Source organism: Marmota flaviventris, chromosome 17 (genome assembly GCF_047511675.1).
Source record: "Marmota flaviventris isolate mMarFla1 chromosome 17, mMarFla1.hap1, whole genome shotgun sequence".
NCBI classification, from domain to species: domain Eukaryota; kingdom Metazoa; phylum Chordata; class Mammalia; order Rodentia; family Sciuridae; genus Marmota; species Marmota flaviventris.
The window spans coordinates 68224353-68242283 of record NC_092514.1 but is presented as its reverse complement, the minus strand read 5'-3'; the positions used below and the strand labels follow the sequence as shown (position 1 = coordinate 68242283).

Genomic DNA, 17931 nt, shown 5'->3' with positions numbered 1-17931 from the left:
ACAGTCACAAAAAGCTAACTGCTATGCAATTCCCAAACAATTACCTGGCTCAATTCCACTGCCATCTTTACAGGGGAGGGAAAGTGAGGAGGAAGACTGCAAGCCAAAGAAATGAACTTATTAAAGGGAATAGCCAAGGAAGCTCCGTGGATGCTTACCTCGATGAATGACAGAGAGTTTACTGTGTAAATGTTCTAAAGCTTTTACAATCTGTAAGAGAAACACAAAGTAGAATTATTGACCCCATCACTGGAAAGAAACTGAATGTTGGCATATTCAGGTTTATTATCCCTGCCTTGAGGTCACAGGGTAAGGTATTTTCCCAAATAGTGGTGGTTCTATCCAAGATGTGTAGGCACAGAAAGTTACACAAACTGGGCTCCACCCACCAGAGAGGGCTGTAGCTTACATCAGAGATGTCTCACTCATCTCTTTTTTTCTGTTTAGCCTCAAGCATTTTCTTTTTCTCTACCCTCATGAATCTTAGTAGCCATTAAGGTAACAAACAATCTCTTCTATCTTTTTCTGCTGCTTCTTTTTATGAATATTAGTTTTAAGAAAACATTTAAAATCTACAAATTAAAACTGGAATAAAAAATAGATATCAGAATATAGAGTTGGGTGGAATGCAGTCATAACGGATGGTTGCCCTGATCAGAGTAATTCAGTGTAGAATCTGCTAAACCAAATCAGTGGTAACATCTTCGACGCAGGGCTCAGGAAGGAAAGCACTTATTTACCCACCCACCCATGTAGGCACGCATCCAGCAGACACGTGTGGGATGGTCATTATGGTAAAGGTACTGGTTCCTCATACTGGGGACCCAAAGACCCCTGAGGCCTAGACTTCTTGTGTTCTCCTTGCAATAAGGTTCAGGATGTACTCACAGAAACTGCTATCTTGCCTAAGATGTCCTCTGGAATTGTTTGGCCTTTATCAATCACTTGTTTGTAGAACTTATCTAGCGACGTGTCCATGAGCTCCATGCAGATCCACACATCACCCTGGAGATCAGTCCATTCAAGGAAGGTCAAGGAGGGTAGAAAAGGGGGGAAGAAGAAATGGTCAACACCTTGTCCTGAAGAACTATTTCTGTTTGCGTTTTTGGAGGAAAAGGTACAGTTTCCCTTCAAGATCTTAAAGGGATTTGTAAATGAGCAAGATACCCTCCAAAAAGCAACACAGGCAGCCTGGGCACGTGAGCCAGGGGAGAAACTTAAGTCATTATTCTTCTTGGACTTTGAATCAAAGGACCACCTACCTCCCGGAAGAGAGCTCCATAAAAGGTGACGGTGAATGGACAGTCCACCGTCCTCATGGAAACGTCCAAATCCATCAGTAGCCTTTTCTGCTCCTGGCTATTTACAGTGGCCCGGATCCGCTAGATGGGAAGGCATGGAAAACTTAGGGTTACTTCTCTGAGCTGAGTCAGGCAGGGAGCTGAGGAGCCCATTCCTGAAATCAGCAGAAACCACTGCTAGTACATATCCACCCTGAGTGACCAGCCATTTGTAATCCATAAGAAGTAAGGAAGAGGGCTGGGGATGTGGCTCAAGCGGTAGCGCGCTCGCCTGGCATGCGTGCGGCCCGGGTTCGATCCTCAGCACCACATACAAACAAGGATGTTGTGTCCGCCGAAAACTAAAAAATAAATATTAATAAATTCTCTCTCTCTCTCTCTCTCTCTCTCTCTCTCTCTCTCTCTCTCTTTAAAAAAAAAAAAAAGAAGTAAGGAAGATTGTTCATCATTTGATTTCTTAAACAAAAGAGGCAAACTAACTGAATATTTCAGAGAATAGGAAGATGTTTAAAACTGTATTTCTAAGGTATAAAAGTAATCTGGTTTACAGGACTATATCAGGTTAGTGTGAAGGTACTTTACTGCTTATGTGTGATCCTAAGGGGTAAAAAGCCAAAAGCCCCTCTTTGGGAACATGTAGGAGTACAGTAGCTATAGTTAGGCCTCCATATCCCTGGGGGATTGGTTCCAGGACCACCTGCCCTTGGATTACCAAGTCCGAGGAGGCCCAAGTCTCTAATAACAATGTGGTATTTGTATATAATCTCTACATATCATCTCATATACCTTAAATCATTCCTAGATTGCCTTGAACATTTCATACAAAATAAATGTATATAAACAATTGTTACATTGTTTTGTTTAAGGAATAAGGATGAGGGAAAAGCCTGTACATCTTCAGTGCAATTTTTTTTCAAATTTTTTTTTTTTTTGATCCATAATTAGTTGAATCCAGAGGTGTGGTACCCACACATAGGGAGAACCAACTGTATTTGGAATCAAGTGCAACTGTCAGAGAACTGGTACAACTACAGGAAGAGGAGGAACCAAACAGAAACAGAGAAACCACTTAACCCAACCCAGTGCTTCTGAAAGAAGACAAACCTGTCACACCTGCAAATATTGCCTTCCAGAAATGTGACTGTGTCTTTAACTGACAGCAGAGTTACCGTAACACTAGGTCTTCATGAGGTGGCCTCCATTCTCTAACAGGAAAGGGCTCCACTGTCTCCTGCCACTCCCAATAAGAGCCCGGTTACTAACTATGCAGAAAAGGCAATTCCTTAAGAAGACCAGAATCTACTCCAGAAACATCCGCTGATCCAGATTGCAGTCCATAGCTCAACAGTGATGCAAATTTACTCTAGATGTATTTCCCCTCCTTTTTTCAACAAACAGATGTTTTCTCTCTCAAATACAGTTTCTTGATTTTCAGGGACAATTCTGTAACTCAAAACAGTATAAAACAGATTCATGCATCATAGCAACCAAGCGCATTGTGTAACTTGCTTTGGATGCTGACGGGAAAAACCAACAGAACAACAACAGCACTTCGAGATAATCAAAGAAATGTTCGTTCAGATCTAGTATCAGAAGAGTGCAAGAAAGCACTTGCTAATTCCTTTTAGTATGACACTGACATCATCATTGTGTAAAAAAAAAAATTAAAAATGGTGATGGAGGGGCTTAGTTAAAAAATAAATTAAATGTCTATGCAACATATACCAAAGAAGCATTTTACACACATTTGGAGAAAAATACTATTTCCTGCAAAGAATCTTTTTTTTTTTTTTTTTTTTTCACCCTATTGAAGACCATTTTGTTTCTATGAAAAGGGCTGGTTTACAGTGGAGACAAACATACACACTGCAGATACAAAACATCCGGGGAACATCAACTCTACCTTCACCGCCATGATCTGCTCGCTGGGCACGTGCCGCATCTTCTCCACCACCCCATACGCACCTCGCCCCAGTTCCACTATAGACTCCAGGTCATCAGCCTTCACCTCAAAGTTCTGCGAGAGAGAAAAATAGGAAGGTGACAAAGGAACTAGACACTGACCACGCTGTCCTCACTCATCTGGTTTTTCTCAGTGTTCAAGGGGTCATTGCCTGGCCATGAGTTTTTCTAGCAAGCCACAGAAAGCAAGAAGCCACCAAGAGCAATAGGAAAAGCTCAGGTCTCTACAGGAAGCCAAAGCAACCTGCTCATTACAGGCAACACAGAGACCTAACTCCACCCAATTCAGTTTTCCAGTGGCTCTGTAGAAGCTGTCTACACTGCAGCTCTTAAGCCACACCCCCTTAATCATCTTTATAACCTACTACTGGCTGATGGCAACCAGATCTACGCCACTTTGAGACTGACCCTACCAAGAAAAACATCCAGTCTCTTCAAATACCCTCAACAAAAGTGAATGCTAATCCATAATGGGGGACGGGGCTTAGGATAAGTGGATTAACTCTGGATGGTCCAAAGGGGAGGGGGTATGGGGATGGAAAAGATGGTGGAATGAGACGGACATCATTACCCTAGGTACATGTATGATTGCATGAATGCTGTGACCCTACTTTGTATACAACCAGAGAAGTGAAAATTCATGCTCCATTTGTGTACAATGAACCAAAGAACATTCTGCTGTCACATACAACTGATTAGAACAAATAAATAAATTTTTAAAAATACCCTCATCAGTACCACAATAGCCTGATTGCCATTCACAATTCAAAATAGCAAAAGCAAAACAAGCCATTTCCCTTTGATGTCCGACTTTTTTGATGCATCCATGACAGCATTCTATAAACAATAAATTTTTCATTGGTCATCCAGAAAGTATATACTTAAAATGATCAATGTGTTAGCTGACAGGCATGACTTTTCTCACCTGATTTCCAATAGAAATGCAAGCCTTAGAGTCTAAATCTCGAGGTGGCCTGAGAGAGATAAAGGGGAAAAGAAGATACATGAGATATTTAGTCAAAGACATTCTTTCCAAATTATATGCAACTGGAGAGTTTTTCCCTTTGGAAAGAAGGCAGAAGTTCACAAGTCAGGAAAAATAGCATGGGAGTGTGAATGTATGGGATTTAAAATAAAATACATTAGGGTTTACATTACTTCATCTCTTTGAGCCTCTGTGTCTCCTTTAACATGGAGATATTACCGTGCCTACCTTGTGGAGTAGGACTGGGTATTACAGGGAATGTTCCAAGTCAAATGCTTAGCAGAATGCTTGGCGTACAGTAAATAGCCAATAAATAGAGCCATATGTGTGCAGTCACAGAGCTAGAGTAGCTTCAAACCTTTTATTTCATTCAAGGGCACCAACGTATCCAACATTTCACCATTTTTTTTTCCCACAATTGTTGTACAAGAAGAAAGGACGTTTATTTCAGTCTGATTGAATCAAGGAACCTGCTCCCAATACCCAGGCCTCTTCTAATGAAAATGATTAATCCACCCAAGCCTCAGGCCTTAGGGTTCATCAGGTCTGCCAAAAGCATCAGGCTATGGGGCCAAGACTGACAGCTCAGATTGGATTAGTTGACACTGTGTTCTTTCTGTCCAGGGCTGGGTATATTAGTTTACCTGGGGCATTAAGATTTTGTAGGCGTAAACTGTGGGTGGATGTTCTCTGTCAATTATTCCATATTTTAATTTTCTGGGTAAAGAATCAAGCTTATTACAAAATTCTTTCCCTAGAAGACCAAAGGTATTCCAAAGGTCACCCAGTATTAGTGTTTTATATGAAAAACCAATTTTGGTTTATTATAATATTTCTTTGTAATTCTATAGGTATAATCAGTTCACTGATTACTATTACAATCTTATTCATTTATTTAACTTGTTAAGTACTGACTTGACCCAGACACTGTGCTAAACCATTTGCATAAAATAGTTTCTCTTTTACAACTCTGACATTTTTATCTCTATTTCAATGCGAAGAAATGACATTGATATTATGTGCATGTACAGATCTGTAAAAACAAATCCCACCATTATGTACGAGTATAATGCACCACCTTAAAAAAAAAAAAGACAAAGAAAAGAACTGGCATTGAAAGAGATTAATTTAAGGTCTTTCAAAGAGATAATGACATTAGAATTCAGAGATGTCCCATGACTTCTCAACTACAGAAGTAAAGGATCCTCACTCACTAGCCGCAAATTATTTGCCTTAGTTTTACCCAGTCTAACTCGCACATGATTGAGTATCCGAGATCCCTGAGTGATTCCACTTAGAAGTTGTACCATAACAATGAACAACTTGCAGCTACCTTCCACTGAGCAACTACAATGCAGCAGGCAATTGGCAAGACATTTAATATGGAGTATGACATCTAATCCTCATAACAACCACACCATTGTTTATTCTTATTTTTAAGAAAGGGAAATTAAAATTCAGTGCAGTTAGGTATCTTGCTAACTAGTTAGGTTTAGATTTCAAATACAAACACAGGCATTCTGGCTGCAGGGCCTGAACACTTACCCAATGAAGCTAGCTGAACAATTCCAAACACACACCTGACCCTTACACAGTTCTGTTGTTTTGCTTGTCAAATGAGGTTTTTTTGTTTGTTTGTTTGTTTTTTAAATGCCTCCTGATCCTTTTGTGAGAGTTTAATAAAATAATACTGACTAGCATAGAATTGACTTAGGATTAGTTACTATCAATCAAGTGAGCAAAGAGCTCAGAAACCTAAGTCAAAGACACATTGGCATTGGCAACTCAAAGAGCTCAAGCAGACAGACCACACACACCGGACTTTGAGAGAGGAGCTCTGCCCTAGGACAGGGAGACGGGATATGAATGGTAAGAATCGCCAGGCCAACCTCAAGAAATTGCCAAGGAAAGTAACAAAATGTGGAAGCTATTTCTTTAGAAGTACAAATCTAAACCTCACTGCTAAATGAGAAGACTATAATCTAAATGGTGTAGTCCACAATACTATAGTGATGCTCTGACCCCCACACAGTGAAGCAGAAAAGGGTATTCAAAATACATTCTACCAGTTGAAAAAAAAAAAATAGAGGTTTCATTTATGCTTGCTTAGTTTCCTATTCATTTGCTTATGTCAAGAAAGGCTTTTAGGGGTGGAGCTGGGGTTACGGCTCAGAGGTAGAGCGCTCACCTCACATGTGGGAGGCCCTTGGTTCAATCCTCATCACCCCATAAAAATAAATAAATAAAATAAAGATACTGTGTCCATCTGCAACTAAAAAATAAATATTAAAAAAGAAAGGCTTTCAAAAATTCATAAAACATACAAAATTAATATGCATTAGGAAAGGGTAAAGAATAAAAACACAAAAGAAAAAGAAAACTGGACAATTGATGTAAGAAAATATATGTTTTATATATATACATAGTGCTTTATATATTTTTTTTTCTATATATAGTTTTATACACACACAACACACACATACATATTATTTTGTTTTGTTTTGCAGTGTTGAGGATTGAACCCAGAGTTCTCACATGCTAGGCAAGTTCTCTACTATGGAGCTACATCCACAGCCTAATAGGAGAATATATTTTAAAGAAAATACGGGAAATAAGAACAGAAAGCAATAAAATTAAAAACAGAAAAACAATAAAACAAAGCCAATTCTTCAAAAAAATCAACAAAATTGATAAACCTCAACCAAAATTGACAAAGACAAAAAAAGACATAAATTACCAATATCAGGGGAAAAAATAGGATATCACATCAGATCCTGCTACCATTGACAGGACAATCAGAAAATACTACAACTTACTCTCACAGATTTGACTACTTAGAAGTAGACCAACTTCTCAAAAAACACATTCTACCAAAAAGTCAGCCCTGATGAAACAGATAATCTGAATAGCCTTGTATCTATTAAAGAAATTGAGAAATTTTAAAGTTCCAGGAAAATATACAGGCAATCTGATTTCACTGGAGAATTTTAGCATTCAAAGATTTAACACCAGTTTTACCCAAGGACCACTGAAAAATACAAGAGGGTATACTTTTCACCAATTTCACTTTATGAGGGCCTTACTATCTTATCAGAAAACAAGGCACAAAAGAAATAATAAATAAATCACCAGAGACCAACATGTCTCAAAATGCTGATGTTAAAATCCTCAATAAAATTTTAGCAAATCAAACCTAACAATATATAAAAATATAATATACGTGCCACCAATTAATCAATATAATACCCATATCAATACGACAAAGAGGAAAAACCTTACGATCATATCAATTGATACAGAGAAAGTGGCCAACAAAATTCAACACCCATTTATAATAAAAATCCTCAGCATATTATGACTAGAAAGGACTTTTTCTACCTCATAAACAGCATCAAGAAGAATTTTACAGTTAACACGGGACTTAAGCAGAAAAGACTAAATGTTTTTCCACAAGATGGAGAACAAAGGTTAGTTGTAGAGTCTTACCGATTGTATTTGACAGTACTAGACATCCTTGCCCCTTCAATAAGGCAAGAAAATAAAAGTTTAAAAAAACTAGAGACTAGGAAGGGGGACATAAAACTCTGTTCATAGATGCCATGATTATCTACATAGAAAATCCTAGGGACAGGGCTGGGGTTGTGGCTCAGTGGTAGAGCACTTGCCTAGCATGTGTGAGGCACTGGGTTTGATCCCCGGCACCGCATAAAAATAAACAAATAAAGGTATTGCGTCCATCTACAACTAAAAAAAAAAAAAAAAGAAAGAAAATCCTAGGGACCCACAAAAAACTTCTGCAACTAATACCTGAGTTCAGTAAAGTCACAGGAAATAAGATCAACATAGAAGAATTAACTGCACTTCTATATGTTGACAATGAATGATAGAAACAAAAATTTAAAAAACTAAATGCCACTTTCAATTGCTCCAAGGAAATCTACTTAGATAGAAATCTGAACAAGTCGTAATGAAGAGGATCATTACAAAATTCTGATGAAAGAAACTGTTAAAAAACTAAATATTGAGAAAAATTAACCATGTTCATGGATTGGAAGGGACAATGTAATAAAAGTGTCATTTATCCCTAACTTGATCTCTAGGTTAAACTCAGTTCCTAATAAAATGTCAGCAAGTTCTTTTGTGGACAAAGACAAGTTTATTCTAAAAGTTATATGAAAAGAAAAAAGGCCTTTGAAGAGCCAACATAACTTTGAAAATCAGAACAAAGTGGCAAGCATCGCTTTTCCCAATATTAGGACTTAGTATATAGCTGCAATAATCAAGACAGTGTGACGCTGGCAGAAGAACAGACACATAAATCAATGGAACAGAACAGAGATCCAGAAATAGATCAAAGCAGGCATGCCTAATTGATATTAGACAAAGGAGCAAACGCAACTCAACAGAGGAGGGATTTCCACTGAAACGAGTGGAAATCCATTGGCAAAAAAATATAAAGCTCAACCTAACCCTTGTTAACTTTTATAAAAATGAACTGCGAATGGATCAGGGGCTTATATGTAAAACTATACAGTTTCTATACAAGAACAGAGAAAAATCTTCAGGACCTGGGACAAGGTAAAGGTTCTTAAGATTGTTACCAAAATCATGATCGGTAAAGAGGAATAACTTATAAACTGGATTTCATCGAAATTAAAACCTTTTGTGTATGACTGCACATATGGGGTGACGCGACATCGGGTACAACCAGAGAAATGAAAAGTTGTGCTCCATTTGTGTGCAATGAATCAAAATGCATTCTGCTGTCCTACATACCTAATTAGAATAAATAAATAAATAATGTTGTTCTTTGATCCTGCTAAAAGGATAAAAAGACAAATTACAAACGGGGAGAAAATATTTTCATATCACATACTTTAAAAAAGTTCTCATGTCTAGAATATATAAGTATTTGCCAATAGTCAACAATAAAAAGCAATCTCATTAGTTAGTAGGCAAAAGATAGATACCAGACATTTCACCAAAGAAAGTACGTGGATGGAAAATAAACACCTAAAGACATATTCTACATAACTAGCTACTAGAGAAATTCAAATTAAAACTACGATGTGGAGCTAGGGTTGTGACTCAGTGGTAGAGCACTTGCCTAGCACATGTGAGGCACGGGGTTCTATCTTCAGCACAACATAAAAATAAATAAAGTTAAAAACAAACTACAGTGACATATCACTACCCATCAGAAAAGCTGATATGAAAAACGGTGCTAATATCAAATTCTGCAGAGCAAGTGTATCATTCATACATTATCGTTGAAAACATAATATGTTACAATCACTCTGGAAAATAGTTGGGCAAGTCTTTCAAAATGGAAAACGTCCTTACCATATAAACCAAAAGTTGTAGTCCTGGGCATATATCCCAGAAAAATGAAGACTTATTCTCATGTAAGGAGTTACACAGGAATGTCATGACTTTGTTCATAATAGTCAAAAACTGGAAGCGATCCATATTTCCTTCAAAGGCTGAAGGGTTAAATAAGCGGTGGTATAACTATGCCGTGGAACAGTACTCAGCTATAAAGTTATTGATACACTACATGCAGCAACTTGAATCAATCTCAGGGAAATTAAGTTAAATGAAATAAAGTCTTGAGCCACACCTGTAATCTTTGTGACTTGAGAGACTGAGGCAGGAGGGTCACTAGTTGGAGGCCCACCTCAGCAACTTAGTGAGACCCTGTCCAAAATAAAATAAGAAGGACTAAGAACATACTTCAGTGGTAAAGTGCCCTGGGGAAGAGGTAAGCATGACTTTTAGTGGGTCACATGCAAGTCTTGTGTTGTTCATACAGTTAAGCATCTTGACGATGATAGTGGTTACCTCCAGCAAAACTGACAAAGATAACAAGATCACAAAGCTACGCAAGTCAACTACATAGAACTACACATGTATACACACACACACACACACACACACACACAAATAAGTGAGCACTTGTAAAGCCGTTAGAACTGAATGTATCTGTGGTTTGCACCAATATGGCTTCATCATACTGTAGTTGTGTAAAATGTTCACATGGGGGGATTTTGGTGCAGTCTAGGTCAAAGCTAAATGTGACTTCCTTATATATGCCTTTGCAACCTTCTGTGCATCTACAATTATTTTAAAATAAATATTTTTAAAGTATATCCCACCAAGTTCTTCCCACGGTGGCAAAATGGGACACATATTTGACTCCAAACTAGTCAGAGGGGAAAAAAAATAGTAATTACACAATTTACAAGTCCTCAGGGGAGAGCCCAACTGCTCAGAGGAACCCCATTCCCCCCCCAAAAAAAAAAATTCTAGACATTGTTATAGGGAAAACTTCCTCCTACAGATCCTCACAAACCAACATCCTCACTGGAGCTTAACCCCTCAGGCTACCATAAAGGGCCCTGAAGAGTATAGCTCTTTATTTCACTCTGTCCATAGAGGTTCTTCAGTGACATTTTTCTGCCTGTGGCTGCCTGACCTTGGCAGCCTGAGGGGACGTGATCACATTTATGAGTGCATCCCAACACTAGGGGGCGCACTTTCCAATAGGATGGATCACAGCGCAGGACAAACCATTCACAGAGGGAGGCACTTCGAAGACCAGAGCAAAAGCTTTAAAACCTCAACATTCCTCCCGGATGCACTCTCTTTGTAGTTGCTCTGTCTCTCCAGTGGCTCTGGTATGATTTTTTTTTTTTTTTTTTTTTTTTTTTTTGCCATGGAATTTCTATTCGTGACTTGCAGATGTCATGGGGGTGGTTGTACTTCCAGACGAGACATACCCTTCCCACCCCACAGTTAAGCATCTTGATGATGCTTAACACAGAGAGACAAAAAAAGAAGGCTCACAGAGAGGGCATCCTGCTGCACCAGGACTTGAGCTCACCTAGGGATTTGGGCCAAAGGCTTAGCTAATAAAGAAGTGTTCCTTTACCTCATTTTGCCTTCTGTTTATAAGGGAGAGGATTTAGGTCTCAAGGATGTGGGTCCTCATCAAATACCACCTTTCATTTTCAACCCGTGTTTTACAGCAGTGACTCTCACAGGGATGTGTCTCTTCTTTCAGATCTACAGGGGGAAAGCAGGACAATCCACATCTGGGGACCTCTCTGGGCTTCTGTAGGACCTCAGCTGACAAACGCATGTGCCACACAATTCTGACTCCACCAATAATTTGAGGCACTGACTTCAAAGCTAACCATTGATTGTAGATGGAATGTGATGATTTCAGGTCTCAGAAGAGTCAGGAAACGACTTCCCCCTGAATGGACTCTTCTTTCTAACACCTACATCCAAGGCCAAGGCCTGGCTCACGATCCCCAAAGTGAACCCATTGGGAGGCTAAGTCCCCGCCGTGCTTGAGTTAAGACGATAATTGTGCCAACTTACGTGGAACTGGTCTGAGGTTGTTCAAATGCTTCTTTTGGAATTTTAAGGCCAGGGTTTCTCTTCTTGCCTATTGGGAAAGATGTAAGGACAAAGTTAAAAATCTACATTGTAGCAAGAGAGCAGCCACAGAAACACACTGTCACCTCCCGATTCTGAGTATTGTTTCCTATCCAGGCAGTCTGTGCACTGTGCACGCACCAGCCACCGCAGGGTGTCCCAAATGCAAACTGGCATCAGGAATGAACAACAAGGAGAACATGTCAAGGTAAGAATGCCAACTCTGTGTACCTAGGAAGATGTACCCTTTCTCCCTGCTGAGAATGGCATTCCAATCTTTTTTGTTTTTCTTTTTTCATAGAATACTCATGATGACAGATGATGTTGGTTACAGGAGTATTTTGGGGGGGTTGGGTGTTTTTTTATTTTGTTTGTTGTGGTTTTTGCTTCTTTTTAATGTCAAACGGAGTCACTCTTATCTCAGTATCCTTCAGTTTTCTAAGTTGATCTGTGAATAATTGCTAGACTTAATGATGGGTGTAAAATAAAAACTATTTTTTTCTGTTTTGCCCTGTCCCATTCCATGGCTACCTGCCACAAGTTGGAAAACCTAAGAGAAAGTTTTTAAATCTTAAGCCTAGAATAATATTTATTTACATTTGCTTTGCTCCAAGAAGGATTAAGATAACAGATGGGTTCTTGCAAGGAGGATTTCATGTCTTTGGGGACCAGATAGGAACGGACTCTGATATTGTTCATCCCTGGGCTTTGAAACTGTAAAAGAGTTTGGCTCAAATACTTTTGTTGGTGAGGTAAAAAGAACAAACTGAGAAGTGCTAGCCCAGGAAGCAGATCAAAGAGAACAGGCTTCTAAGAGCCTGGGATTTTCCTCAGCTATGGACAGCCTGTGCCTCTTGGTGCCTGGCAGAGGGAACCCAAGCAGAGCTGGGTCTTCAGAGCTCTGCTTCCTCTCTCACCTCTTCTCTGCATTGTCACTGAGCACTTCAGAGCTGGCACAAGCCATGGATAAAGTCCTGGGTAGATCCTGAAGTCGCAAAGAAACTTACGAAATCAAATAAGGTAAACTCGTTGCAGGACAATGACATCAGAATACCTGAGTTGACTTAACATCACAGAGCCAGCAATGGCCCAGTCAGAAGCAGAGCCCAAGACTCCTGACACTCCAATGCAGCGTGCTCTTCACTATCCACAGTAGCAGAAGCACAGAGACGGCCAGAAAGCGAGGGGTGTGGAGAACAAGGGCTTTCGAGTTTGAAAATCCCCAGCTTACATCTGGTTCTTCCATTTTTTTTTTTTTAACCAAAAACCCTCCAGAATCATTTTCAACTGACTCTCGATTTCCTCAATTGTAAAATAGGGAAGTGACATCAACACTCACATCATTGGACTGTGAGAATCGAATCAGACAAAGCAGATGAAAAAACACGGAGATCCCATAAGTACCTGTTGATTACAGAGAAACAGCCGCGTGGTACCATTCTCTAAAAAGTCATTTAAGAAATTCATGAAAAAAACTGGTCATATTATCAGAACCCAACATAATATATAAATGAGGGTTTTTTTTTTTTTCTATTCCTTCAAAATCCAATATCTAGATCAATTCTGCCATTTTATATAAAGCCAGGAAATCAGCAGAGAGGAAAACCTTTTAGGAACACATTTAGTAAAATACTTTTTTTCTCAGTTCTCAACTCATTTCTCTCTATGCATTTTATAAGATTCATAACTCACCATTCCTTCTCCTGCTCTTGGACTTCAGAAGGCTATTAGCATGTTTGACTTAATTAGTTGACACATTGCAATGTCAAGTGACAACATACAGAGTTTTACTATGTATCTGTGATAATTTGATTGTGAGAACCCAAATAGCTACATGGCCTAGTTCCAACAAGTGTCATCCCTGGGCTTCAGTCACACAGACAGGGAAAGCTATTAAATGAGATAGTCCAGTAAGGACTGAATGATAGATTCAACTTGTTCAAAGAACACACACATATTCCAATGCAGGTGAAAGGTAATCCTGGTAATCCCAACAGATACAATCCTGTAGTTCTCTCTTTCAAATATATATAATATAATATATAATGAATAATTTATATATATAATATATATATTATATACACACACACACACACACACACACACATTTGTCTGTGAAAAAGGTCTTCCATTGGTCATTTAAAGAAACCAAAAGCAGAAGTTACTCTGAAAGTCCTGTGTCTTCCTTGTCTTCATCTCAGTTCTTATAAAATTGATGTAGAGAGTCCCATTCATTAAGAAAAGCTCCTTTGAAAAGCCTTCCTAAGGAACCTAATTAATGGTTCATGTAGCCATTAATTAGGAGCAATTCCTAAAAGTACTTAATTATCATATCATAACTCATAAATTATCAAAACATCTATTTAAGGAAATAGAGAAGGAGAGAAGCCCTTGGGTACTACAGAAATAAACGACCTAAACAACAATAAAGTCTTCCAACTGGGAAAGAAAAAAACTTGGTTCCCTCCCTTCACTTTCACCCCAGAACCTCCCAGGGCCACATTCACATCACTCTTCCCCTGAATTTGCCCCCTGGTGGGTGATTTTACCAGCTTCTTGTCTCCTGACTCAACCCCTGACTACAGATATATCTTAGATATTTACACAGACTTCAAGGTTTTCTTAAATACAAATACTTCAAGACATGGCAACGCCCTGACAACAAGAAGTCAAAGAAGTTCCAAGAGACACAAAACCTAGTTGAGTCACACTATTAGAAAATTCACTGCCTTCACTCTGTAGATGACTTAAAATGAAAATCATAGACACACACACACACACACACACACACACACACACCCCCCGACATTCTAGCATTCACTTACTTGCCCATCTCTGAAACTATAAGCAGCCCTGAGGAGGTTTTCAAGGCTGCAAGGGAGGCCCCCAGAAGAAAACCCCACAGAAGCCATGCTTTCTTTAGCTCCAAAGACCACACACTTCGGCCAGCCCCAGCCGGGAGGAACACTACCAAGCAGACTCCACCTCCTCCTTAAGTCTGGATCACAACAAACCTCCGAGAGCTCATTGTTCCCAGGAAACTGCAGCCTCAGGAAGGGAGAGAGGAAGTGGGTCCATTTGGACACCCAGGCGTGGCATTAATCATTAACCAGACTTGGGGACATAAATCTATAAAGTAATTATGGACAGTACAATGTTCTCCGGCCTTCCTATAAATGCCTCTTTCATTTCTTAAAAGAAAGAAAAACAATAAGTGGTCAGTTTCCAGCTGTGTTTATTCCAGAGCAATCTGTTCCCCCTAGGAAGGCTGCCAACCCCTGACGCTGACACTGAACACTGTTAAAAAATATATTAATGGGAGGGAGCCACACGAATAACGGAGCTAAGTGACCATCTGTATTGGCCAGTTTTCTCCCGTGGGAGTCCAAAGCCAAAACAAAAAAAAAAAAAGTCAGAAAATAGGCTTTATATGATGTCAGAAGCTAGCAACCAGCCTTCTCAGAATGAGAGAGAGAGAGCATTCTGCGTATTTCTGCCCTCTTCTTGGTACAATCTGCAAAGAGGAAGCCTCGCCAACCTGATTGGGCACATGCCACACTTCATTACATCAGCCCGTGTCACACCCATGCCTATTTTCCCTGAAAATAGCACAGTCCGACACACACGTATATTTGCAAAATTCATCTTAAAACCAAAGCTGGGTCATGATAATCCTGGCTTGGAGCAAAATGGCACTTGGTGGGGGGGGGGGGGGTGGCGGGTGGATCTTGCCGGTCATTAGAACATATGTACCACACCCCAGAAATGCTCCCTAGCTTTGACCATATGGAAAATGATGGGGTACACAAGAGGTCTTGCCCAGCACCCACTCGGAGAGGGTGAGCACAAAGGGCCTCTCTGATGAGCCTCATTACATAAAGCAGAAGATTGAGCTCCAGTGCCAACCCCAACAGCACGAGAAGCCCACACGGTCAGCAGAAGGTGGCATCCTGAGGATATGCTGATGCCCAAACATTTGTCAGCTCGACGGAAGGTTGGAGAGCATGATTCTGAGGCTTTATGATTATTGACACAGCTCCACAAAAGGATCGCAGCACTTCCGGTGCCAAATTTATTTTAAAAATCTGTTTCCCAATATGAATGGGATTTCTAGCCAAGTAACTGGCAACCTGGAGGCCTTGGCTGCCCTCTCCTTACCACTTGCATCTGGGCTTCAGTTCCAAGTGTAGTTGGCAATAAAATTGGCAGAGAAGTGTCATTAGATGTTATTCGGTTGCAGCGATCATATGCAAAGCGCTAATGGAGCAGGGCAGAGGGACAGAAGTTCAGAGAGAAAACGAGCTCTACAGCAGACGTTTGAAAGTGGACAAGGACACTTCCAATCACCCAAACCACCAGATCACATACACCCCTGGACTAAAGGAGTATTCCAAATGTCCTTGGAATTACTTAAAGTTTAGAGAAGAAAAACTGAAAAGCTCATAGGAACACTTGCAGTCCCTTTGATTTCAAGGAGGCAGAATGAACCTCTTGGGAGCTTACCTGACCCCCCATACTGTTTCCCTGGAGGGCTCTGCCCTTCTTGTCCATGAGAATACAGCCAGCCAAACTCAGCTCACTCATCATGTGGCCCAAAAAACTTCCCAGACCTTCCCCACTCTCTTTAAATTAGATTTAAATCTCTGTGGCCATCTTCCATTTATTTTTCACTTATTCTTTCTCATAATCTATAGTAATTTTATCTTTAAATTTAATTATTTTTGCATTTATTTATTATCTATATTCTTCGCTAGAATATAAGCTCTAGAATATAAGAATATAACAATGATATTGCCCTGTTCCAGCAAATATCATAAATATCTGTTGACTGAATACTTGTTGCCCTTTTCTTGACTGTTTTGAACAACTGGATTAAGCCCATCAAAAAAAAAAAAAAAAGAAAGAAAGAAAAGAAAAAGAAAGAATAAGAAAAAACTAACTGAAATGGAAACAGCACAAATGTAAGCACAAATAAGACGACCTTTCAAATCCCAGCTATACCACCTATTAACAATGTGACCTTAAGGAACATTCTTCATGGTGAACTCCATTTCCACACCTATGCACTATAGATGATGTACAATATTACTAGGCCACTAAAAGACTCAGTTGGCACAAAGTAGGTGATGAACTCTAGCAGTACCTAGTATATAAGTGCTTAATAAATACCTTTTTTCCCTTCCTTCCACATTTGTGTTTGTATGTTTAAAATATGAGCTCAGAAAAAAATGTTCCCTGTATGGGCCCCATCTTTCTTCAAATGCCCTATGTTGTTTTACTGTATTATTTATGCCAAATTTTTAAAAAATTTTTCAAACATGTCATCAATCTTGAATCATACATTTGTTGTTACCACTAACTAGGGGAACAATTCCAGCTCTACAGACTCAGAACTTCTGGGAATAAGTCTCAGGATCCATAATTTTTTTTTTTTTTTTTGAAAGCTCCACACATGACTAAGAGTCCAACCAGGGTCCAACCAGGGTCTAGAGCATGTCCTGGAAAAATTTTTACTTTCCCACCATTTCTCACTTTCCAATGATAAGATCACTTTCCCCCAGGCCCCTGATACTTCCTCTACAGCCAACCAATTCCTTCTGGCTAATAAGAATTAAATTTCAAATTCAGTTGCACCTGAACTATTTCTATCTTTGAGTTGAAACTGTCAATAATTTACCACAGTAGACATGACTAGGGACAAAATTCATCAAGATGCAAATTTGGCTTTCAAAGAGTCAAGCGTATTTGAAAATCTAATTTTTCTAATCACAGTGCATATATGTGGTGGGTGAGAGAAGCACTGTGTCCTAAAAGCAGATGAGAGGAAATCAGACAAGGAAAAACAAAAAAACAAAATGATCTCACAGTGGATGTGGTGTTTCAGGTGGTCCTTTGAGAACTGGTAGGATTTCAGGGTTCATGAGAGCTCATTATACTTCATGTGTCTTCTTTGGGCATATTTAAATGTTTCCAGAATCAAAGGCTCAAGAAATGGTTAGGATTTTGACAATCAGGGCTCAGAAGGGCAACATCTTCAAAAATGAAGATGCTCTACCAATACTGGTAAGGCATTGGGATGTATTCAAAGAATTCTGAGCTGTCTACTTTGGACAAAGTAAATGGTGACAGAAGCCTGGACGAATAGGTTGAAGTCAGAGACTACAGCACTGTCACTAAGAAGTTTCTAATTTCAGACTGAAGAGGAAAAATGATCCATGTTTTTCAGAAGAATGTCATGCC

General features: G+C 39.4%; 1 protein-coding gene across 1 annotated transcript in view; it reads right to left on the bottom strand.

Annotated features, from left to right (window-relative positions):
- Positions 1-17931, bottom strand: part of Map2k6 (mitogen-activated protein kinase kinase 6) — a 111236-nt gene that overhangs the window by 29352 nt on the left and 63953 nt on the right. The window contains exons 2-7 of the mRNA XM_027946312.2: positions 11635-11701; positions 4189-4237; positions 3205-3318; positions 1263-1382; positions 889-1005; positions 159-210 (exon numbers count right to left, since the gene is read on the bottom strand). Of these exons, the coding sequence (XP_027802113.1) occupies positions 159-210; positions 889-1005; positions 1263-1382; positions 3205-3318; positions 4189-4237; positions 11635-11701 (519 nt within the window). The remainder of the gene's footprint in view (positions 1-158; positions 211-888; positions 1006-1262; positions 1383-3204; positions 3319-4188; positions 4238-11634; positions 11702-17931) is intronic.